The sequence below is a fragment of the Heloderma suspectum genome, chromosome 4 (assembly GCF_057233095.1).
Source record: "Heloderma suspectum isolate Gila_16-S chromosome 4, 16-S_ref, whole genome shotgun sequence".
In the NCBI taxonomy this organism is placed as follows: Eukaryota; Metazoa; Chordata; class Lepidosauria; order Squamata; family Helodermatidae; genus Heloderma; species Heloderma suspectum.
In genome coordinates this window covers 19,926,747-19,951,083 of record NC_139461.1, presented here as the reverse complement: position 1 = coordinate 19,951,083, position 24,337 = coordinate 19,926,747, and the positions used below count along the sequence as shown (strand labels likewise).

Sequence of the window (24,337 nt, the reverse complement as noted above, 5' to 3'; positions counted from 1 at the left end):
CTCAAATGAGGCCAGATTCCAAAGAATTGGCCGCCATTACCGTATCGCCAGTGCTCCGGAGCTGGAGTGCCGTTCCGGCCTGAATCCTCCTGGAGCGGAGGTAAGTGGAGCGAGTGGTACAGAGCCAGAGTGCGGCTCCGTGGAATCCTCACAGAGCGGAGCTGCTCCAGAGGATTCCGGGGGGGGGGGTGAGGAACGGATCACACACACCCCGGGCAGATTCCCCATCAGAACGGAAGGTGGGGAATCCGTACATCCCTAGTCCTGTGCCACCTTAAAGATGAATAAATTGATTCAGGCCTAAGCTTTCGTGGACATTGCCCAATTCATCGGATGGTCAAGACTTTGCTGTTTTTGCTGCAACAGACTAACCTGGCTACCCCTCTGGAAATTGTTGAAATGACGGCAATACTTTCTCAATTTGCATCAGTGTAAATAATTTGCCCCATGCGCATCTTCTGCCAATTGGTCTTATCTTTTGTTCTCTTTTTTGGTGATGCATTTCCTCTTTTCTTGGCAATGTGTAAGGGGCCACCCTGATGGGACCTGGCACTGTTTGCGAAGCACTGGCATAATATTCTGTAATAGTCTGGGGTGCATGCTTCCAGGTCCACGCTCTGAGTTATAAGTTATCTTGAGCACCAAGTATACTTTATTTAGAGTGCAATCCTATGCAAGTTTAGACTGAAACAAGTCCTACAGCTCCCAGCATGCCCCAGCTAGCCATGCTGGCTGAGGCATGCTGGGAGTTGTAGGACTTTGTTCTTATGCATGTTTAGACAGAAAAAGTCTTACAACTTTGAGCATTCTCCAGCCAGCTGCCTGGGGAGTGCTGGGAGTTGTAAGGCTTTTTTCTTTTTTTTCTAAACATGCATAGGATTGTACCTTGAACTGTTCAGTATAATCCCTCTCTCCTTTTTTGCCATTTCAGATAAGAATTTGCTCCTAGGTTTGGCACTGATTGTCAATTAAACTTCATGCGCAGTATTTGCAGTTGGTTTCAAAGTCATGGTTCGGAAAGGTGAGCGTCAAGCAATTTATGAAATGCACATCTGGTTTGTGGAATGATAAAGATAAGCCTGCAATGTCTAAATATTTGCATTTTTGTTAGGCTGTCAGTGAGTGAAGGCCTTTTTAGTTGATTGAGCACTAGCTTCTTACCAATTAACTGATTAATAGACTGAGTGTAAATAATCGACTGAGTGTAAACATATTACCAAAACCCCAGTACAGACACTTTTTTGATGCACTGAAGGCAGTGTGAAAACATACTATTTCATGAAGAAAAGCTATCTTTCCTTATTTATTTATTTAAAATGTTTATATACCCCCTTAGTTACCAAATCACACTTTTTAAAGAGAAGAAAAGATCATCCTTAATCTTTGTTTATGTTCAATTGGAGTAATGCATCAAAACCAAGATGGCCTCAAAATATAAGTAAGTAGTCCCTTTGACCTGCCACCCCAAGGATGAAAATTTTAGCAACAAAAGCTTGGTTAAGTTACTTAGAGCTTGCACACCTGCTATTGTGTATAGGCATTCTGTTGGGTGGAGGTGCTGTTAGGGGAGAAGGCATTTACACCTCGTGTAATTATTTGCCTGTATCTGGGGCCACCTCACGGTTTTCTGTGCAGTAAGTGACCAGCGGAACAAAGAGTTAAACAGGATGGAGAACTGTTTGGTGTGATCTTGCTATAGTTACTGTGATGCCATGTGTCCTTTGGCTACACATGGTTTTGACCTTTAAAGCTCTAAACGGTTTGGGGCTAGGATAGCTGAAAGACCGCCTCCTCCTGTATGACTCTGCCCGTACTTTACGATCTTCATCAGAGGCCTTGTTGTATGTCCTAGCATCAAGACAGGCTGGATTGATGGCCTTTTGTGTAGCAGCACCCTGACTCACAGAAATGTATCATGGAAAGTTTAAAGCAGGGGTCCCCAACCGCTTTAGGTCTGTGGGCACATTTGGAATTTTGAAAGAGTGACATGGGCACTCTTGCAAAATGGTTGCAAAGGGGCCTTGCCCAATTTTAAAATGGCTACCATGGTCACAAAACACTCATTTCCCAGAAGACAAACTGGTGAGAGTAAAAGAAAAGTAACTTGTCCAAGACATTTTGTAGTTTTAATGTGTTTTTTAACTGTTTTTATTGTTGTACACGACCTTTGATTACTGTTTAGCAGATAAGGTGTTATATAAATGTTCGAAAAAAAGGAAGGAAGGAAGGATCTAAGTACAAGGCAGAGGTCAGGTCTGATCTCCAAAACACAAAACCACCCCTTTGAAATCAAATACGTATGGCACTGGATTAGGGATGTACTGTGTAAAATTTGCTCCATCTGTGTTTCATGGCTTGTCAAGCACCTTTTGTTCCATCGGCCACCCACAGACGGATGCGAATATTTTTTTTTCATCATGCGGAAAAATAGGCAAGCAATTATGTAAGTATTTACTTAAGTATTTACATAATTTACCTTAGTATGTAACATTTAGCATATTGTTCCCCCATTCCATTCAACATTTCCTCAGCAGAAACTTGCGTATTTTCCTACGAATTTATATGCACAAATTTGGGGAAAGTTAAAAAAAATCATCCGAAAGACCACAGACTCCATGCGGCCTGAGGGAGTCACGCCACAGCAGATTCCGCAGGTCGGATTCTTTGAAATCCAAGCTCATTTTAGTCCGTCTTGAATCTCTCCAGCATCCCTACAAAGGAGGGCAGCACTTAATTTTTTTTTTTTAATTAAAAGGAAATGTAATAAAACCCAGGAGAGGCACAGAGTCTGGCGGGTACCAAGAGAGGTGTTGGAGACCCCAGTATAAAGTATTAAAGTTTTTTTTAAAAAATATATAAAAAATACAGTTTTCTGTATATGGGGAGAACAATCCTATGGTCACTAGATAGTGTTGCGGGCATGTGTGTGTGTGCAAAGGATAGTGCAGATTGCTGGAACCGAGGTCGGAGATAGCGCTCCAACCTCGGACCCAGGAGTCTGAGCTTCCTGCCCCCTTGCAGCCAGCCTGGAGTGAACGGTGCCCGTTGCGTCTCTGAGCTTGCAAAAGCGACTTCGGAGAGGAGGGGAAGGGGGCAGTTATGTGGGTGGGGAGGAGACTGGGGGAGTGGAGATAAAGCTCTCCCCAGCCTCCTTCCCTCCCTTTCCACAGAGGCCTAGCTAGATGGGCAAAAATGCCTGTCTAGCAAAAATGTAGAGAGGGAGAAGCATGGAGGCAACAATTGCCTCCACTCTCCTCCCACTCTACATAGGATGCCCGTCAGCCTCCAAGTTCGGAGGCTGACAGGCATCCAGATAGCATTGCTCCTAGGGATGTACGAAAGTCACTTACCTTTCGCGGATTATGTTGATGGTGGGGGGGGAGGCGTTTCGTCCCTCCCCCCGGAATCCTGGATGGGGGGAGGTGCTCTGTTCCTCCCCCCGGAATCCTCCGTGGCTGGCTGTGCTCCACGGCAGCCCCACCAAGCAGCTGGCCAGGCCCAGCCAGGCCCGAGCCATCCGCAGCCGGATTTCCGGCCGCAGAGGGCTCTGGGAAAAAAAACAAAACAAAGCCATGTACGCAAATGGTGGCGGCTACAGCCGCCGCCATTTGCATTCCTTATTTTTGACGTCTTAATCTACGTAAATATTTACGTAGACTAAGATGGCGAAAATAAGGGGAACGCAAATAGCGTAGCGGACGCTGTTTGCGTTCCCCTTATTTTTGCCATCTTAGTCTACGTAATTATTTACGTAGACTAAGACCGCCCAAAATAAGGAACGCAAATGGCGGCGGCCGTAGCCGCCGCCATTTGTGTACGCCTTTTTCTTTTTTTTTTAACCCAGCCGTTTTAGGCTACGTAAAAACGTATGTAGCCTATCACGTCTGTGTAAAAAAAACAACTGCAAATGGCGGCGGCGGCAGCCGGTCGGAAGACCAGCAGCCGCCATCGCCCGGAAGATCCGCCTCAGGTGAGTCTCGTCCCGGGGGGGATCCACGGGGGGGTGGGGGGGTGGCAGGCCGTTCCGCCACAGATTTCGGGGGGCCGAATGCACTGGCATTCGGCCTCACCGAGATCCATGGTAGAATTCTCTGTCATCCCTAATTGCTCCCTAAGTGACTTAAGGTATCTACCTTTCTCCTTTCAGTTACTTTAGGAGCTCCTGTAGTCTAACCATTAGATTCTGAAATGCCATTTAAAACTGTGGAAGACATAGATGTACAAGGAGGCGTGTAGATTTTGAGAGCTTTCATTTTTTAGCCTCTGTTAGACTTCAGCACCGTGAGGCATGCTGTTCCAGACACAGCTTGCTCCTGGGGTTGTTGCTGCAAATGGAGCAGTTTGAGTGTCTGAGAGCATTTCTACACACGACTTTCATTGCACACTTGTGATTGGCCACTCACAGACGTTCGCGGGTCCTTTACATAATGTCGTCAACCTCAAGAGTGACTCCTGGACTTTTTGAACTTCATCCCACTTTAAGAAAAATCAGAGAGAAAATGAAATAAAATTTAACCCGAAATATCAGCAGCCGCTAGATGGCAGGTTCATTGAATGTTATAGAGCATTGCCAAGAAGGGAAGGTTTCAATTCCCAGTCATGTGCTCGCCGTGTAATGAGCCCATCCTGATCCCGTGAAGAAAATTGAAGCAAAAGCCCTGGTAAGGCTGCAGGATTTGTGGGAATGACTAGTAAGTTATGGATGAGTTATGCAAACATGATACTAGTAAATGTGACCTGGGCTTTTGTTCCATTAACCTAGAGATGAATTGCTGCTAAATTAAATCTATCTTGATCAGAATTGCTACTCAGTTGGGTACAAGTCCAAGAATGTTTGGTATACCAGACTACCATTCTAAGGATCAAACCACATGTTATGTTAATTGCATAGCTTGTAGATGCAGCTTATCTTACCCTAAAGTAAGTGCAGGCTACCTCAATTTGGGTTGGGGCAATTTCACACCAGGAGGGGAGGATTAAACCCTCCCCCCTGCCATTTGCTTCCTGAAATCCCTTGGTTTAAAAAAGAAAGAAAGCCTCCATTGATGTAAATGGAGGTTGCCACGCACACACACTTTTTAAAGCCTCCACATGGGGTTGTGGGAGCCAGCTGGAAGCAACCTAGGGGGTTGGGGAAGGTTGAGTGCTTGTGTGTCTGAATGGATGGGGTTGCATGTATGTGAGGGAGAGAGAGAGGGTTTTTTGGGAGGAGGGATTTTGGAGGAACCCTGAAAAAAGTGAGTGTTCACTTCCTTGTGTTTGCAGCAAGGAAGTGAAAAGGAGTGACGTGTGTGTATTATTGTATTATGAACGCAAGCATGATGGATACATGGTGTTAGTGTGTGAGGGGGAGAGGGGGAGCATCTATGGGTGGTGAGCTGGGGTGCGGGGGAATGAGTTGGCTGGCAGAGAGGGATGGGGTGGGGGAGGTGAATGAGTTTGTTGGTAGACAAGTTAGACAACCCTACCCAAAAAAGCAGCCTCTGCCCTAAGGGACCTTCTTGAGTAATATTAGCTAACTTTATTGCCACCAAGATCTCTTTAAGAAAAGAAGAATAATGTATAAAGTAATATAACCGATACACAGTTAAAATGCTTATTTTGCTGTATGTTTTAAGTTGCCGTTAGAAGCGCACAATTGTGGCTGGATCTGCGCTTTCCCATCCTTGGAAAAAATTCCAGTTAAAACAGACAGATCTGAACATAAAAGGCGCAGTCGTGAACACATATGCCCCATTTGAAAGTGCCAATTTGGAAGGGCTCAGTTCAACAATATGGTACTGCCACTGATTTTTTTTCAAAATAAAATAAATGAGCTATATGCTAAAGAATAATCATAAAAATCTTTAGAAAGCTGACATTTTAGGAAGTCTACTATACTTTCATCTTAAGCGCTTCTTAAAAGTAATCAACCAGACCAGAAGCAACAGAGCCTGAAGAAATCAAGATCAGAGGCTTCAATTCCTCCTGTAATGTTCTCTGAACAAACATTTTGGGTATGACATTTCCAGCTTGGGGGACAATCGGAACAACGTTCAGTGGCTTCCATTGTTTGAGCTGCTGGGCACGTCGACAGCAGCATACAGGTGTCAAGATGAGGCCCAATACCTCCTGTGAGCCACCCGACACCTCCTCCCCTTCCCTTCAGGAAGTTTGAGAAGGTGGGGAGACAAGAAGAGCTTACAGCAGGGGATGGTGTGGTGCAACAGCCTCTAGGCAAGGGGTGAAGAACTTCAGGTCTGGGGGCCACATTCGGCCCTCCTGGGTCACAATCTCGCCCTCTGGGGTTCCCAAAATAGCCCCACCCCATTTCCCACACCACCAGTGGAGGCTGGTGGCTCCAATGCCAGTGCAGTGGCAAATCCACTCCAAGTTTCAGTCAGAACAGTCAGAACTCTGAGGAGCTATCTAAGGTGCTGAACCCATTTGGGGGATAGGGTTTAGCACTTTGGGTAGCTCCTTTAGAGTTCTGGCTGGTTCTGACTGAAACCCAGAGTGGATCCTCAGCCCCACCGAAATCAGAGCCACCAGCCTCCACTATACACCACCAATCATTGGGTGGCTTCCTGGCTTTTGTGCAGTTTTTCCCCCTTCTAAAAAGTTGAAATGCTTCTCCTAAGGCTTAGGGCTTTTCTACATGAGGCTTTTAACCCACACCTTTACGAAGGCTTCTGCTTCCAGATTCTTTGTGGGATTAAGATCGGCTCCTTTGCACGTGTTTTATTTTCCGGAGTTTTTCCTTCTCCGTCTTCCTATATATTTCATTATACAGCCACTAGATGATGCTGTCATATAGCAGAATTGTGCAATTACATGAGAGTCTCATTCCACCATTTCTAAATACCACACTTTCCTCGATCTAAAAAAAAAGCTGGGGAAATGGTTGCAAAGACTGGGAGAGGCCCTGGAGGATGACGACATCATATGAAGGACTTACACACTACCATGAGCGAGCAATCACAAGTGCACAATAAAAGCCTTGTGTAGAAATCCTCTTAGTTACTGGCAGTAAGAGCTTTAAGCTATGCTTGTAATTCCTGGTAGTTTGGGCCCTGCCCCTTTGGCCTCACACACCACTGGAATGTGTTACTGGAGAGCTTCTCTGAAGTGCAATTTGGCCCTTGGCCTGAAAGAGGTTCACCAGCTGTGGGCTCTCTTATTTATTCATTTGTTTGTTTATTGATTGATTGATACTGATATACCACTTAATGTATTAAAATCCCTACGTGGTTCACATATAATGGTATAGCGGTATAGAAATGAAATAAATAAATACCTCCCAGAGAGCTTCGGCTATTGGGCGGTATAGAAAAGAAATTGAAATGAAATAGCCGTATTAAAATCACAGCTTAAAATACACTATTAAGAACAATTTCAGCAATGATAATAAAACAATAGAAAAACAATAACATGGAGTAGCAGCATAATTAATTATGATTAATTACAAACCAGAGAAAGCCTGCTTAAGCAAGGGTGTTTTCAGGAGGCGTTTCAAATGTACCACATTTTCTGCCTCTTGCTCCAGACGGTGGGAGCCATTACTGAGAAAGCCCTCTTGCATTCCTAACAGTATGTGAATGGTCTGGAGCCTTCACACGTTTGTAATGGGGCTGATTTTTGTAGCCGTTCCACCCAGCTGTAGAAGAGGGAGTGAGAGCAAAGCAGGGCCACCGTCAGCCCTCCTAAGAATCCAGCTTCATCAAGCATTGCTTTTCTCCAGTGGTCATCCAGCAGCCGTTCCATCAGACTATAAAAGAGGGAGGGACAGGAAGCAGGGAAACCTGTGCAATCGTTGCTCGGTTTTGCTTACGTTTCCCATTCATGTAAAGCCAGCAGTGATCGCAAATGCTGGCGGGAATCAGTCATGAGACGAGCAGGGCGAAGATGTTTGGAGAATCCCAGCAATCTTGAACATTGCGCGTTCGCCCATCCCTCTGTTCAGCTATGAAACTTGGCCCAGCTAGGAATGGCAGAGAATTCCGCCATGGACTCCGGTGGGGGGCAGATTCTTAGAATCCACCCCCCCCTAGATTCCGTGGTGGAATGGACCACCCCACCTCGCAAAGTCCGACCCGGCCAGCTCCTACCTGGCACCACTGGGTCCAGGTCCGGCTGGGTCCATCCACAGCTGGTCTTCGGACGTGAATGGCGTACTGCCTAGCGGATGCTTGCAGTATGCCATTTACGTCCCTTCCCCTTACTGTGATAGGCTACGTAAAGATTTATGTAGCCTATCAAGGTAAGGGGAAGGGATGCAAATGACGTCCGCTAGGCCGGATGCCATTTGCATCCGAAGACCGGCCACAGCTGGAAGTCCAGCTGCGGCCGGCCCTGGCCAGCAGCTCTGCGGACTTGCTGCAGAGCGGAGCTGGCCGGGGAGGATTCCAGGGGGGAGGACTGGATCACCTCCCCGCCACAGACCCCCCGACAGACTCCAGGTAAGGGGGTTTCATACACACCTACACCCAGCTACTGTTAGGGATGCTGGAGAAATTCGAGATGGACTAAAATGAGCTTGGATTTCTAAGGATCCAACCTGTAGAATCTGCTGCGGAGTGACCTCAGGCTGTGCGGAGTCTGTGGACTTTGGGTTGTTGTTGTTTTTTTACTTCTCTGAAACTTACACACATGTATTTGTAGGAAAATACACAAGTTTCTGCTGAAGAAAAGTAGAATGGAATGGGGGACAATACGCTAAATGTTACGTACTAAGGTAAATCATGCAAATTGTTATGAAACCTCTTACGTGATTATTTGTGTATTTTTCTGCATGACGAAAAAATTCACATCCTCCTGTGAGCAGACGATGGAACAAAAGGGCTGACTATCCATGCAACACAGATGGAGCGGATTTTACACAGCCCGTATATCCCTAGCCGGGGTACGAATAAGTACAAGCCTGGGGGTACAAATATGACAGATTATTTTAATAGCACAAGTGAAATGTCATACATTCCATTTAAAAAAAACAAGAACCCTACTAAAAATATAATAGGAACAGTGAAGGAGAAAGACACTGACCACAGGGAAGGTCTACAGCTCAGGGTACAGCATGTAGTTTTCTTGCAAAAGGTTGCAGTCTCAATTCCCAGCAGCTCCAGGAAGGGCTGGAAAAATCTCCTGGAGATCACCTTTTCCCAACCTGATGCCCTCCACATGTTTGGACTACATCTCCCATCAGCCCTAGATAGCATGGTCAAGGATGATGGAAGTTGCAATTGAAAATGTCTGGGGGACACCAGGATGGGGAAGGCTGGAGTCAGTAATATTGGGCTAGTTCTGGGGTGGAGAACATGTGGTTGGACTATAACTCCCATTACCCCTAGCCAGCATAGCCAATGGGGAAGGATGATGGGAGATGTGGTCCAACCACATTGGGAGGGCCACATGTTCCCAGTCCCTGGGCGAGATGGACTCAATGTCAGGCAGCTTCATTTGTCCATATCTTACCAGGCCTACTCAACTTTGAATGAGTTCAAATCTCCAGGGCCAGATGAACTGCATCCTAAAGTAATAAAGGAGCTGGAAGAAGAACTCTCAGAACCACTGTCTATTCACTTTGAGAAATCATGGAGGACGGGGGAAGTGCCAGATGACTGGAGGAGGGCTAATGTTGTCCCTATCTTCAAAAAGGGCAAAAAGGAGCAACCTGGGAACTACAGACCAGTCAGTCTGACATCAATCCCTGGGAACATTCTGGAGCAGATTAGAAAGCAAGCCATCTGGAAGCACCTTGAAAACAATGCAGTGATTACTCGAAGCCAACATGGATTTGTCAAGAACAAATCCTGCCAGATGAATCTGATCTCATTTTTTGATCAAGTCACCTCCCTTGTGGACCATGGGAATGCTGTAGACATACCTCAACTTCAGCAAAGCTTTCGACAAAGTGCCCCATGATATCCTGGTGAGCAAACTAGCTCAAAGTGGGCTAGATGAAACAACGATCCAGTGGATCCACAGTTGGCTACAAAATCAGACTCAAAGGGTGCTTATCAATGGGACCTTCTCAAACTGGGGAGAGGTAACAAGTAGGGTACTGCAGGGCTCAGTCCTGGGCCCGGTGCTCTTCAACATTTGTATTAATGACTGGGAGGAGGAGGTGCAGGGAATGCTGATCAAATTTGCAGATGACACAAAATTGGGCAGGATAGCTAATACCTGGGAAGACACAAGCAAAATTCAAAGTGATCTTCATAGACTGGAGTGCTGGGCAGAGAACAACAGAATGACAATAGGGATAAATGCCAAGTTCTGCACCCAGGAAAAAGAAACCAAATGCACAGTTACAAGATGGGGGATACCTGGCTCAACAACACTACAAGCGAGAAGGACCTTGGAATTGTTGTCGATCACAAGCTGAATATGAGCCAACAATGTGATGTGGCTGCAAAAAAGGCCAATGCCATTTTGGGCTGCATTCATAGAAGCATAGCTTCCAAACCCCGGGAAGTACTAGTTCCCCTCTACTCAGCAGTAGTTAGACCTCATCTGGAGTACTGTGTCCAGTTCTGGGCACCACACTTGAAGAAGGATGCAGACAAACTGGACAGGGTTCAGAGGAGGCAACAAAGATGATCAGAGGACTGGAAACAAAGCCCTATGGAGAGAGACTGAAAGAACTGGGCATGTTTAGCCTTTAGAAGAGAAGACTGAGGGGAGATAGGAGAGCGCTCTTCAAGTACTTGAAAGGTTGTCACAGAGAGGAAGGCCCGGATCTCTTCTTGATCATCCCAGAGTGCAGGACACGGAATCATGGGCTCCAGTGACAGGAAGCCAGATTCCGGCTGAATATCAGGAAAAACTTCCTGACTGTTAGAGCAATACGACAATGGAAGCAATGACCTAGGGAGGTGCTGGGCTCTCCCACACTGGAGGCATTCAAGACAAGGCTGGACAGCCATCTGTCGGGGATGCTCTGACTTGGATTCTTGCATTGAGCAGGGGGTTGGACTTGATGGCCTTGTAGGCCCCTTCCAACTCTACTACTCTATGATTCTAACTTGTGCCTCACCAAGCCAACTGTAGTTTCCGAGACATATGCACTGACTAAGCCTCCTCCTCATATTTCTGGTTCAGAAAAAAAAAAAAAACAGAAGCTTCTACACACCTGGAAGGCCACATTTCTAGTTGCTGGGTGGGTTACCAATTGTGCAGCCTGGGTAGTCTGATAAGCATTTACCAGTACAAATATATCTTCTTTTACCCTGTGTCTGGAGATTAAAGTGGTGGAAAGGTATTTACTTGTACTGGTCAATGTTTATCATCAAATATCAGTTGCATGTTGAATCGTGCTTCCCCACTCCCCATCCCAAGTTTTAAATTCATGTTTTGTGGTAGCAGGGGACTATCAGAGACCTGGCCTCTGGGAAACCCACAAGCAAAGGTTGAACACATCTGGTTGCCCACTGTGGGACACACAATGCTGCTTTAGGTTGACCTTTGGTCTGATCTGGGAAGGCTCTTCTTAGGTAAATCATTTCCAGAGGAGAAGGAGCTAAACAGATGGGCTTTTTTTTAATGCCAAACTAATCACCCTGTTTTGTGCAGGGATTAACTCCCCAGCCTGTCATGAGGTAAGTTTGATGTCAGACGAGTTGCCTTTCCTTGAAATAAAACTGACTGAGCCATCTTAAGTTTTACTGAAGAGATTCCTCCAGGTGCATCTACCATTATGCACCAGTATCCTGCTCAGTATTTTAATTACCTTCTATCCACTCTCTGCTATTTATTATTAACATTTATGTACTGCATTGTTTGCTGAGAAGTCCTCAAGGTGATGTAAAATTTAAAACAATAATGCCTAAAACAATAAAAAGACCATTAAAAACAGTAAAAAATTAAAACTGCACAATTTAAAAATCTAGATTAAAAAGTTGTATCATTGTGCCCTTTCTAAAAGCCAAGAGAGTGGGGGCCAGCTGTAGTTCTTGTGGGAGCACATTCCACATTCTGCAGGAGAAAGCCCTTCTATACAGTAAAGTATCAATGTTATCAAAGGATCAATTTATTCCTATTATCTCAGCAATAACATATCCATAACAGAGTATTGATAATTATTTATGATTTTTTTAAAAAAAATATGATTATGGAATGTATCACAATAGAATATAAAATGTTCCTCAAATAATTATTAAAGTACAAAAAATTCAAAAGAAACATGAACAAGTAATTATTGGATCGATTCCGGATTTAGTCATATATTGAGCAGATCCACTGAAATCCATGGGACTTAAGTTAGTTCAGGATCTTGGACAGCTCCATTAGAGTTCTGACTGAAACCCAGGCTGAAACCCTGCCCCACTGACATTGGAGCCACCAGCCTCCACTGAGGGCAGGTCTTTGGGGCGGAAGTCCAGTGCATCACTCAGCAGATTGATCTGGAGGGCGCCCAAAGTAGGAGGGCTGGTTTACCACATTTGAAAGGAAGTGAAGTAATACAGAGAGCCAGCTAAAGCAGCCTTCCCCAACCTGGTGCCCATGATGGCTGGGGGATGCTGGAAGTTGTAGTCCAACCCAACATGTTTGGAGGGCACCAGATTGGGAAAGGCTGATCTAACGAGCCCTCACTGTAAGACCATTAAGGGAGCAATCCTATGGCCGCTAGTTGGCGGCTAGACTATAGGATACATCGGTTTCTGGGAACCGACCTCAGAGCCCACACTCTGAGGTCGATTCCCTGAGAACCAGCCTCCCCCCCCCCCACGCGTGTGCACTGCCTCACAGGTAGCACGGAATCATGGCTCTGCACTCAGAAGGGGAGCGTGGAGAGGCCAAAATGGGGTGTTCCAGGGCAGGGAAGGCGGAAATGGCGGTATGACACATCCAATGTGCCGTCCGGCACCGCTTCCTCGCTCCACCTTCCTGTGCCTAGACAGCTGAAATCGGCTGCCTAGCCGCAAATGCAGGGTGGCTGAAGCTCAGAGGGGTGATCCCCTCCACACTTCTCCTGCCCTGCATTGGATAGGCGGGTTGCCTGCGAGGTCGGAAGCGGCCGTCTATCCTGGTAGGATTGCTCCCTAAGTTGAGAATCTGAACTGACCCAATTGTTCCACCGATCTCATTTACAACTGTCAGGTGACCATCCTTGCCTTAGTTTAAAACGAAGCCCCCCCCCCCCAACCACCCTTTCAGTGGAGGCTGGTGGCTTGGCTCCTATGTCAGTGGGCAGCAAATCTGCTCCGAGTTTCAGTCAGAACTCTAAAGAACTCTAACTCCCTTAGAGTTCTGACTGGTTCTGACTGAAACCCAGAGCGAATTGCCGCCCACTGAATCTCCTGACCCTTCATACTTCCAAGCAAAGCCTTGCATTTTCTTTCTAAATATAAGACACATTTCCTCTCAGGTGAGTCATTTGGTCAAAGAGAACTGATGTGCTTATTACCAAAAGAAGGGTGTGTGTTTTTTAAATGAAAACAACCACCACAGTAGTTAAAAAGAAGCAGCTTTCCATCTGTTAAATCTGTGCATTTTTACAGGTTTATGAAGCAGAACGAGTTTTCGCATCGAAGGATTGTCGTCGTTAGAGATGATATGTGATTTTTATGCTTCAGCTCTGGCACATATTGTGTGTGTTTTTCCCCTAGCTGATGGATGTTGCGGCAGCCCTGTAATGTTCTACTGCTGGAGCAAGTCATCTTGATATAACCTTGCTTAGTGCACTGGCAGTCTTAATTAGAACCATCGTGTATAGCTTGTGAAATATCATTGTTTTATTAACTGCGAGTGGTGATAATTTTTTTCTCTCTTGGTGTGACTTATTTCGATGATTAGCTTAATCCAGGCTTCCTCAGCCTGGTGCCCACCAGCTGTGTTGGATTACGACTCCCAGCATCCCCCACCAATGGCCACACTGACTGGGGATGATGGTTGTTCCAATCCAACCCATCCAGTGGGCACCAGGTTGGAGAAGACTAGTTTAAGCTAAGGCTGATTGATACATACCCCCCCCCCCCCGAATGGGAAATAATTTCAGCAAACTATCCAGTTATCAGGTACCCTTTAGATATTCTCCTAGCTGCCACATGGCTGGGTGAGCATTTAAATGACCCAACCAGGTGGGTGTGGCCAGAGCTGTAGCTGCAGGGGGGGCAGGCATTGGCCCCCCTCAGGGATCTTTCAGGACCCTCCTTGAATATTCATGTTTTGAACTTTTACTAATATGTAAAAACAATATACAATGTATCATTATAACTACAGCAGCCTGTTGCAGCACATTTTCACCTGCACATAGTCTCTGTGACTTCCAGTTGCTTCCAGTTGAACAAACAAGGGACGCTGACATGCTCAACAGAAAGGAAAACTTCTGGATCTACAGACTTCTCGTCCAAATGGCCTTAGAGAGCAATCTTACAACCCCCAGACATAGGATATTTTGATTCCTGGATCCGAGACCAGAGTCAGGAAACCAAACTCCATGCCCCCTTGCAGCCATTGTGGACAGAACCAGCCTGGCTGCTTCTATGAGCTCACAAGCACATGCTCGTAGAGGGGGGAACAGGGGCATGCTGGTGGGCGGGGAGGGGAGGATACTGGGGGGGAGGGGATCTGAGCTGTCCCCAGCAGTCCCCAGCCTCTGTCCCTCCCCCTCCTGCTCTGCACTGGATACTCGTAAGCCTCCACTTTGGGAGGTTTCCGAGTACCCAGGGCAGATCCAATAGGACTGAGCCCTTAATCTGGACAACAATTCATAAGCAGTATACCTGTCATACCTGTTTTTTTTCTCCTTCGGAAGTTTCATCTCCCGGCATTCCAAACTGGCACTCCTGATATCCATTTAACATCACAGCTACTGATGAGGGCGGAAGCCGAGACGTGTAGCTCTATAGATTTAAATTACTCTGTTGTTAGTCTATCCATCTTTATTATATAACACAATCAGTATACATATCCAGACATATTAGTTACTCAACTACAAGGACCTGCATAACACCACATAGGTACATCTATCATTATGTTACGTTTCAAATACCTTAAATAGCACATAACATCAAATTTTTCATTTCTTTACACCAATAATTTAGGAAGTAGCAAAGCAAGAATATATATTAATTTCTATTCCATAATTATTTTTCCAGTATTCAATAAAAGGTTACCATTCCTCCATAAATGTGGGATTCTTTTGTCTACCATCTCTCAATCTAACTACCTCACTAATTTTCAATCATTGTGCAATATTTCAAACTTTAATAAACCATTCTTTACATGTAATTGGTTTTGTATTCCCCCCCCCCCAAAAAAACAGTAATCATTGTAATAAGCATTTTTGCTGCCATTAACACAATAGAGATCATTGGCTGATGGCTTTTGGGGCTCTCTAATTAGAAGAGTTCTAATAACGGGGGGGGGGGGGCTTAAGGACAAGTTGTATCCAGTTATCTTGGCTACATCCCTCTTAACTTGTTTCCAAAAATCTTGAATTTTTGGACACACCCACCAGATATGCATATAATCAGCGAATTGCACCCCACATTTCCAACATCCATAATTATCTTTTCTATATATTTTATTTACTCTGAGAGATTAGATACCAGCAATGCATTAATTTATAACAACTCTCCTTTAAACTGACACAGATTGAATTGGTCATTCCTCTCGTAAGAACTGCTTTCCGTTCTTCATTAATTCCTAATGCTGTTCAATTGTCATTTAAAAGTTATACCACTAGCCCTTTTTTGGGAGAGAGATAAAGCAGAGGTGGGAAAATTGTGGCCCTCTGTATCTTATATGGTGCTTCTAGATGCCAAGGCGCCCATGGACACCTCTCAGCACCTTCCAGGCTTCCTGCCTCTTCTGATTTTTATTTTATTAAGTTTTTTTTAATTAAAAAAAACACATTTTTTAACTGGGAGGCTTGTTTGCTGGAAAGGGAAATGTTGCCCTCCAAATACCATCTTTAGTTGGGTTCAAAAGAGTGGTCTTGTGTTTTAGAGCTCAGAGCCACCTCTACCTTGTACTTAGTTATTGGACAAGTTATTTTTCTTTAATTCTCACCAGTTTGGCTTCTTTGAAATGAGTGTTCTGTGAACGGCTTTCGATACCGTTGACCACGGTATCCTCCTGGACCGCCTGGAGGGGTTGGGCATTGGGGACACCGTATTGCGGTGGTTCCGGTCCTTCCTCTCCGGCAGGTACCAGAGGGTAGCACTGGGAGAGGAGGTTTCGGACCCGTGGCCACTTACTTGTGGGGTGCCACAGGGTTCCATCCTCTCCCTGATGCTATTTAACATCTATGTGAAGCCACTGGGGGCTATCATCAGGAGGTTTGGGGTGCAGTGTCATCAATATGCGGATGACACGCAGCTCTACCTCTCGTTTAAATCTTCACCAAGGATGGCCGTAGAATCCCTGTCCAAATGTCTGGAGACGGTGAGTGGCTGGATGGGGAGGAATAGGCTGAAGCTGAACCCTGACAAGACCGAGGTACTTTTGGTGGGAGACAAGAGGAGGCTGGGGGATGTTGACCTGGTGTTGAATGGGGTACGGCTACCCTTGAAAGACCAGGTCCGCAGCCTGGGGGTCATTTTGGACTCCCAGCTGTCCATGGAGGCTCAGGTGTCAGCTGTGAGCCGGACAGCGCTGTATCAACTCCATCTGATACGGCAGCTGCGCCCCTTCCTTCCCAACCATCTGCTCCCATCGGTAGTACATGCCCTGGTCTCCTCTCGTTTAGACTACTGTAATGCGCTCTACGTGGGGTTACCCTTGAAGACAGTTCGGAAACTGCACCTGGTACAGAACGCGGCGGCTCGCCTGATTAAAGGCAGCCGCCGGCGAGATCACATCACTCCAGTGCTGAAGGAGTTGCACTGGTTACCAGTTGTTTTCCGGGCCAAATTCAAGGTGTTGGTTTTGACCTTTAAAACCCTATATGGTTCCGGCCCAGCCTATCTTAAGGAGCGCCTCCAGCAGCACCAGACAGGCCTCTTAACAAGATCAGCCTCGGATGGCCTTCTCTCTGTCCCATCAGCCAGGACAGCTAGACTGGTGGGGACGAGGGAGAGGGCCTTTTCTGTGGTGGCCCCCACTCTGTGGAACTCCCTCCCTAGGGAACTCCATCATGCCCCCTCTTTAATGAGCTTCCGTCGTGCATTAAAAACGTTGTTGTTCAGGCAGGCATTTGGAGTGGGTTAGGGTATTTTAGAAAATGTTTTTATTGTAGAATTTTATTGTTTTAAACTGTTTTTGTTGTATGTTGTACATCGCCCAGAGTGGCTGGGTGACCAGCCAGATGGGCAATTAATAAATTTAATAATAAATAAATAAAATAAATAAAGCCATGCCACCATTAATGGGCAAGTTGCCCTGGCGGGCAGCTGTTTTCGGAATCACCCATGACACTGCCAAAATTCCACATGCAAGAACATAAGAGCTGTGCTGGATCAGACCAAGGGTCCATCTAGTCCAGCATTCTGTTCACACGCTGGCCAGCCAGCTGTCGACCAGAAACCGACAAGCAGAGCATGAGTGCAACAACACCCTCCCACCCATGTTCCCCAGCAACTGGTTTACATAGGCTCACTGCTTCCGGAACTGGAGGTAGCGCATAGCCATCAGAACTAGTAGCCATCGATGGCCTTCTCCTCCATGAATTTGTCCAACTCCCTTTTAAGGCCATCCAAATTGGTGGCCATCACTACATCCTGTGGTAGCAAATTCTATTGTTTAACTATGCGCTGTGTGAAGAAGGAGTTCTTCTTATCTGTCCTGAATCTCCCACCAATCAGCTTCATGGGATGATCCCGGGTTCTAGTATTTTGAGAGAGGGAGAAAAATGTCTCCCTCTCCACATTCTCCACACCATGCATAATTTTGTAAACCTCTATCAAGTCTCCCGTTACCCTCCTTTTTTCTAAGCTAAACAATCCCAGCTGTTGTAACCTTCTCTCACAGGGGAGATGCTCCAGCCCCTTGACCACTTTAGCTGCCCTTTTCTGCCCTTTTCCTGGCTCTACAATGCCTTTTCTGTGCTCACTGACACCTTTGGGACACCTGTTCCAGATGTTTTGGCTTACAACTCCTATCATCCTTCATCATTGCCTATAGTTGCTAGGACTGATGGGAGTTGTAGGCCAAAACACCTGGAGGGCCACAAGTTGTCCACCCTTGATATAAGTAAAAGTGTGCAGAGAGAATTCTACCCAGTTGCCTTTTAAGTATTATGACAATTAAATAGCCTTAAACATATCAATCTACTTTGACTGAGTGTGTCATTCTTCCGTAATGATTCCCTGCTTTCTTAAGCCCTATTCAGGCATTATACCTGAAGAGGTTTTATTACTGCATGTAAGGGGCTGTGCGCATTGCCCCCCCAATCCCCCCCCCATGTCTGACCCTGCCCTCTCAGTGCCTAATCTCCCTGTGTTCATTTGGGAGGTCTGAACCCCTTTTTGCTGTTTATTCGGTCAGTCGCTTCCGACTCTTCGTGACTCCATGGACCAGCCCACGCCAGAGCTTCCTGTCGGCCGTCGCCACCCCCAGCTCCCCCAAGGTCGAGCCCATCACCTCCAGAATATCATCCATCCACCTTGCCCTTGGTCGGCCCCTCTTCCTTTTGCCTTCCACTTTCCCTAGCACTGAACCCCTACTCATGTTCAATTGAGTGTAAGGAGACCCCAGCCAGGCAATTGGGAATGCTGATAAAGCAGGGTTCCCAATCACATGGAGAGTTCAACTCTGTTCAAGTGAACCTGAGTAAGTAGAGCCCCTCTTCAGAACTGGCTGCTCAACCTGGCAAGAACAGAGATAGCTTGGTCACACTGGTACAGGCATTGGTAACCTCAAGGCAGGATGATTGTAATGTGCCTTATTTGGGGAAGGCCTTGAGGCTGATCCAGAAGCTCAAGCTAATGTAGAATGTGGCTGCTTGAGTTTGCCACATACCACTCCACACCACAGCAACATTTGGCAGCCCCTCCTGAATTTTATTTTATTCCTTAAGATTTTTTTTTTTAAATAATGTTTTTATATAACTGAGAGACTGGCATGCTCCAAAGCAAAGTGCTGCCCTCCAGTGCCATCTTTATTTGGGTTCAAAATACTGGTTTTGTCTTTGGGAGCTCAGACCCCACCTCTGCTTTTTACCTAGGTTCTTGGGCAAGTTACTTTCCTTTTAGTCTCACCAGTTTGCCTTCTGGATAGTGAGTGTCTTCTGACCTGCCGTGCCCACCATGGCAGCCATTTTATGAATGGGCAACCCCTCCCATGGCAGCCATTTTGTGAGGGAATCAACAACACTTCCTCAAAATTCTAAATGTGCCCAGCAACCCAAAAAGGTGGGAGTCCCTTGCTTTGTAAAAGAGCTGCACACATTGATGGCACTCTAGAAACAATAATATCTGTTTGCCGCCAGATTTTCTCTAAGGATCTCCAACCGAGCAGAGATTTAGCCTCACAACAAATCTGTGAGGATCTCAGGGAAGCATGCGTCGGGTTAACCCATTTTATGTTCACAACAGCAGCTCTGTGAGATGGAGTTAGCCCAAGAGGTATTGTCTTGCCTCTGGGCACTCAGGTAAGTGGGGACTAGAAACTTAAGTCTAACACAGTAGCCGTTGCACCACAGTGGCTATGCCCCTCCCCGCAGAACACTAAGTCTTGTAAAAGCAGGGGGCTTATTCTAATTTTTTGAGTGCCTCCGCCAAGTGAGATAAGCAGGTGGCTGCAAGTGAGAGGGCCTTCTCATCCCAGTTATGAAATACCCTCCCTAGGGAGGTCTTCCTGGCATCTGCTGCCTGACAAAGCTCTTTTTATTTTCTGAAACATTTTAAATTATGCTTAGCTCTTGACATTGTTTTAGCTCCGATTTTTTTAAAAAAATATTTTTTGCCCTATCTTCTGTTTTGATCCGACTTCGTGCTGTTTTAATGTTGCATTGCATTGCATAGTTGTTCTTGTATCTCCCCCCCCCCTTTTTGTTTTTAATCGTGTGAGCCACCCTGGTAGTCTGGCATGCTGACAACCACCATGGGTCAATATCTTTTAGAGGGGTGGAACAGGGGAAACTCCTGAACAAATGCAGCCCATTTTTGCAGGGGCCACTTCTGATCTGATCCAGGCTATATGTGGGAATGCAGAAAAACTCTAGCCCTATTCATGCATCCAGAAAGGGGGTTAAAATCAATGCATGACGAGAAGGAAAATCCACATTCTGGCTCATGTGAAGAGCTTCCACCCCTACAGGAGGCTCTCCTCTTCAGACAGTCTCCCTCCACGAATTGAGGATGCCAAATGCCACAAGGGAGAGGGGCGGGGCTAGAATGCTGATTCCCACGCCCTTTCTGAATGCCTGAATAGGGGTATTATTGTTGCAAAGATATGCTTGAAAATGAATGAGCAATAGACATTAGGTATATAAGGAGCTGTCTTTATACCAGGTGAGACTATTTCACCATCTTGGCCAGTATTGTGTACTCTGGCTGGCAGCAGCTCTTTCAGGCAGGAGGTCTTTCCATTGCCCTGTGAGATGGCATGGACTGAACCTGGGAACTTCTGCTTGCAAAGCAAGTGCTCAACTGCTTGAGCTGCTAAAATATCAGAAGCCGGAGAGATGGCTGAAAAAGAGCTCAGAGAGTGATGTGCAAGTTAGTTAGCTCTGCTTGCACATGGGGTCTACTGAACTTACCTCTTTCAGTATACGCACGCACCAAAAGCGACCCCTGAAACCTGAACGGCCTCCAGAGTCCAGAGCAGCACCCCATGCACATGATGGGTTGCAGCTGGGCAGCTCAATCAGGCATGCTCTGTTTGCGCACAGAAGTGAGCTTCTCTTGGTCCAAGCCAAGATCTCCAGTAGTCAGAGGTGGGGCTTCACCGTTCTGCATAGCTCTTCTCAATTAGCAAAACTAGACCACATAATACAAGAGGAGGAGGTGGAAGTTATGCAAAATAAAAGATGCAAATTTGGTTGAATTTGCATAATTTCTACAGGTTGCAAACTGGTTTTGGGGTCAAGCTTAAGAAACACAGCAGAACCAGTCTAATGTAGCAGTACATCACGTTTTCAAATAGTGAGAGCCAGTCACCAGGTCTACAAGATGAAGCCTGGCAGCAGAGTCCCAGCTGGGCACCTGGTCTCCCAACCTGGATAGATCTAGCCTCCAAGAAGTTAGAGAGCAGGTAGAATCTGCATCAGGCTTAGAGGGGCTTGTTGTTTTTGTCCGAATTGGATTTTACATAGGAAACCTGCTCTTTCCACATACATTTAATAGATTGCAGCTTGTCTGATTTCTGGGTGTCAAGCTGGCTTTAAAGATACAGGAGCACAGAGCCAAGCAAAAAGGTCACAAGCCTAAATAACACTTTGTTTACTGCAAGAAAATTCATTTATATATCTTACAGCGCTTCATACCTTTTTAGTCCATGCCAAATCCTAGCTACAGCATTCTGGTTCTTCCTGTTACATCTCTTTTCACTGTGTCTGTGTCCTTGGATAATGATTTTTGCAGGCGTTTGCTGCTGCTGTGCTGCCTTGCGTCCTCGCTACAAACGTCTGGTGGATAACATCTTCCCTGAAGACCCAAAAGTAAGTAACACAGTCCTCAAGCCGTGTGGGGCAACTCAGCAGCTCAATGTTCAGAACGCTGCTTATTCCAACACTGGTTTAGGTTGGCTCCAGCAGAACTCACAAGATCTGGTTGGTTGGTTGGTTGGTTGGTTGGTTGGTTGGTTCATTGATTTACACAATTTATATACTGCTCTACATTTAATAAAACATCCGAGCGCTGAACAATAAAAGGGTGGTGGTGGTGGTAAATAATAATAATAATAATAATACAGAATTAAAACCTTTAAAATATCAGATTGTGCCAGTAAAACCATGACTGGTTAGTCAGGGAAGGCTTGTTTGAATAAAAACATCTTCAGCAGATGCTGTAAACAAAATAATGTTGGTGCCTGCCTAACATCAACAGGCTGGGAGTTCCATAGAGAGGGAGCCAATATACTAAAGGCTCTGCTGTGACTGGGCTCCAAATGGACTGCAGGTCCACACGGAATCACCAGGAGGGTGGTTCTGATGACCTCAGTAACCGGGCAGGCTGGTATGGGAGAAGGTGTTCTCCCAAATATCCTGTTCCCAAATTGTTTAGGGCTTTATATACCAATAACAAAATCTGAAACCTGACCTGGTAGCAAATAGGATCCAGATGGGATCTTTCACATTCTGGCCAACCCCATTTTGATTCAGGAAACTAAGGTTCCATACATAATATCAGACATTATTTGTAATTTAGCAGTAAGTAGGGATGGGTGAACTTACCACGGTCCTGGTCGCGCACCACTTACCGGACCCCCAGCAGCTGCCTGACTGCCCACTCCTGCTCACTGTGCAGTCTGCAAGCACCTGGCAAGTGGTGCACAGCTGCCCAATCCCTCGCTGAGCTGCCATTTTGCGTAAAAATGGTGGCTTGACCTTTCTTGTAAAGGCCAGTTTTTGTAAATGGCAGTCATAAAGCAGCATTTACACAGGATTACAGGAGTAAATAGCCTCTGCCACACCTGCTCTGTGTAGGGTGCCCATAAGCCTCCAAGTTCGGAGGCTTACGGGCATCACCATAGGACTGGCCCCTAAGGCTTCTCTAGCAGCAATGTGTGGTGTAGACTGTAGCTTGGAATGGTAACCAAATCAACAGTTAACAACACATTTGTGCCTCGATTTCCTGCAGTGTTTGATTCTTCCCTCAGCTTTACTAGTTTTTCTGTCAGAATCACAACAGCTTCTAGGAACATCGGAAGCTGCCATATACTGAGTCAGAATGTCTTTTCATCTAGCCCAGTATTGTTAACACTGACTGGCAGCACCTCTTCAGAGTTTCAAGCAGGATCATTTCCTAGCCCTACCTGGCTAAGCTGGGGATTGAACCTGGGACATTCTGCATGCAAAGCAGGGGCTCTGCCATGGAGCTATCCACCCTCCCGTTCTCTTGATGGCTGGGATCAGTTAACTGCATTTGTCATGGAAGTGTTGGATGGTGCAACCTTTTTCTATGTGTCTACTCGGAAGTAAGGCCCATTAAGTTAATTGGGACTTACTCACAGGTACGTTTATATAGGATTGCAGCCTTAATGACCTTACATCAGCCTTCCCAAACCCGGCTCCCTCTAGATGTTTTGGACTTCACCTCCCATCAGCCCAAGCCATCATGGCTAATGGTCAGGAATGCTGGGAGTTGTACTCTAAAACAGATGGAGGATGCCATGTGGGGGAAGCCTGCCTTACAGGAAGGACATGAAACAGTAGGCCTTAAGTGTGGCCTTGAGGAAAGGATCTGATTTGAGTGTTCCTTATAGGAAACTGGACTTAAAAGAGAATGTATTTATTTTATGGCTTCAGTGCTTACTCAGTTAATCCATTTGATGAATCAATTATAAATCTTTTGATCCTGTCGGGATTGACCTCAGGCCCTCTGGTTTAGTTTCAGACTCTGATTCAGATTTGACGACAGAGCTAGAAGAGGCCCAGCAGAGACAGGGTGTCAGGGAGGAAATTCCCCAAGGCTCCCCTAGAGTCAGCGAAGAACCTTCCTAGGGGCTTATCAAGGAGGATGGCCAGGCTCAGAGGCCATCTCCCCCCCGCCCATGGGAGCCTGACCCCTGTCAGAGGGGCAGGGAGCATCAGGATTGACAGATGCCAGAGCCACCTCAGAGTTAAGCGGGCAGAGCTGAGAGGAGCTGGGAAACGTCCCACCCAATTGGCTGCCTGTCAGACGGTGGGCCAGGAGGAAACTCCTTGAAGCGAGGAGACCAGAAAGAACCAACTGAGCACGGCAGCAAACCCGGCCATTTAATTTGAAAGACAAGTGCCCTGCTTTCAGTAGCCCTCTTACCAAAAGATTTATTTTGCTAATTAGGCCTAGGGGACAGCTCTTAGCTTTTATAGTCGCTTCCAAGGTGAAGAAGTGCTATTAGCTGAGTACAGGGTTTGTGGAGTGCACATCGAGGAGTCTCGGTTGCCTCATTACTCAGTAGGAGGGCTTGGAATCCCTGACAGATCCATTAAAATAGTGGCCCCCATTAAATGCTTAATATTTTTATTGTAAGTACTTACAAATCCAAAGTGCGATAGATGCCTCCTTGGAAGAGGCATTCCTCCATCTCTTTCACACAGCAGTCAATTCCTCTTCTGAGCTTGTGACTGCTGAGACATATGCATGCATCATATGCATGCTTTGCATTTATATCTCTTATTGTATCGTTGCTTTTATTATGTTATGTTGTTCTGCCGGGGGGGGAATTGAAGGGAGGGACACACAGTTTATAAATATATAAATCCCTTCAAAAAGTGGAATTATATTCTTCCCTTTTGGAATTATTTACGCCTGTAATCTTGCACATATGG

At 46.1% G+C, this 24,337-nt stretch overlaps 1 protein-coding gene across 5 annotated transcripts in view; it reads left to right on the top strand.

Moving 5' to 3' along the window:
• The window catches only part of EFR3A (EFR3 homolog A), a 110,953-nt gene that overhangs the window by 16,486 nt on the left and 70,130 nt on the right, over positions 1-24,337 (top strand). For 3 of the 5 annotated variants that reach the window (XM_084848789.1, XM_084848787.1, XM_084848788.1), the window contains 2 exons: positions 932-1,021; positions 21,447-21,523. In XM_084848789.1, the coding sequence (XP_084704915.1) occupies positions 1,009-1,021; positions 21,447-21,523 (90 nt within the window). In that variant the 5' untranslated portion in view covers positions 932-1,008. Of the gene's footprint in view, positions 1-931; positions 1,022-21,433; positions 21,524-24,337 lie in introns of those variants that run through there. The other 2 variants (XM_084848786.1, XM_084848790.1) reach the window with 2 other exon arrangements.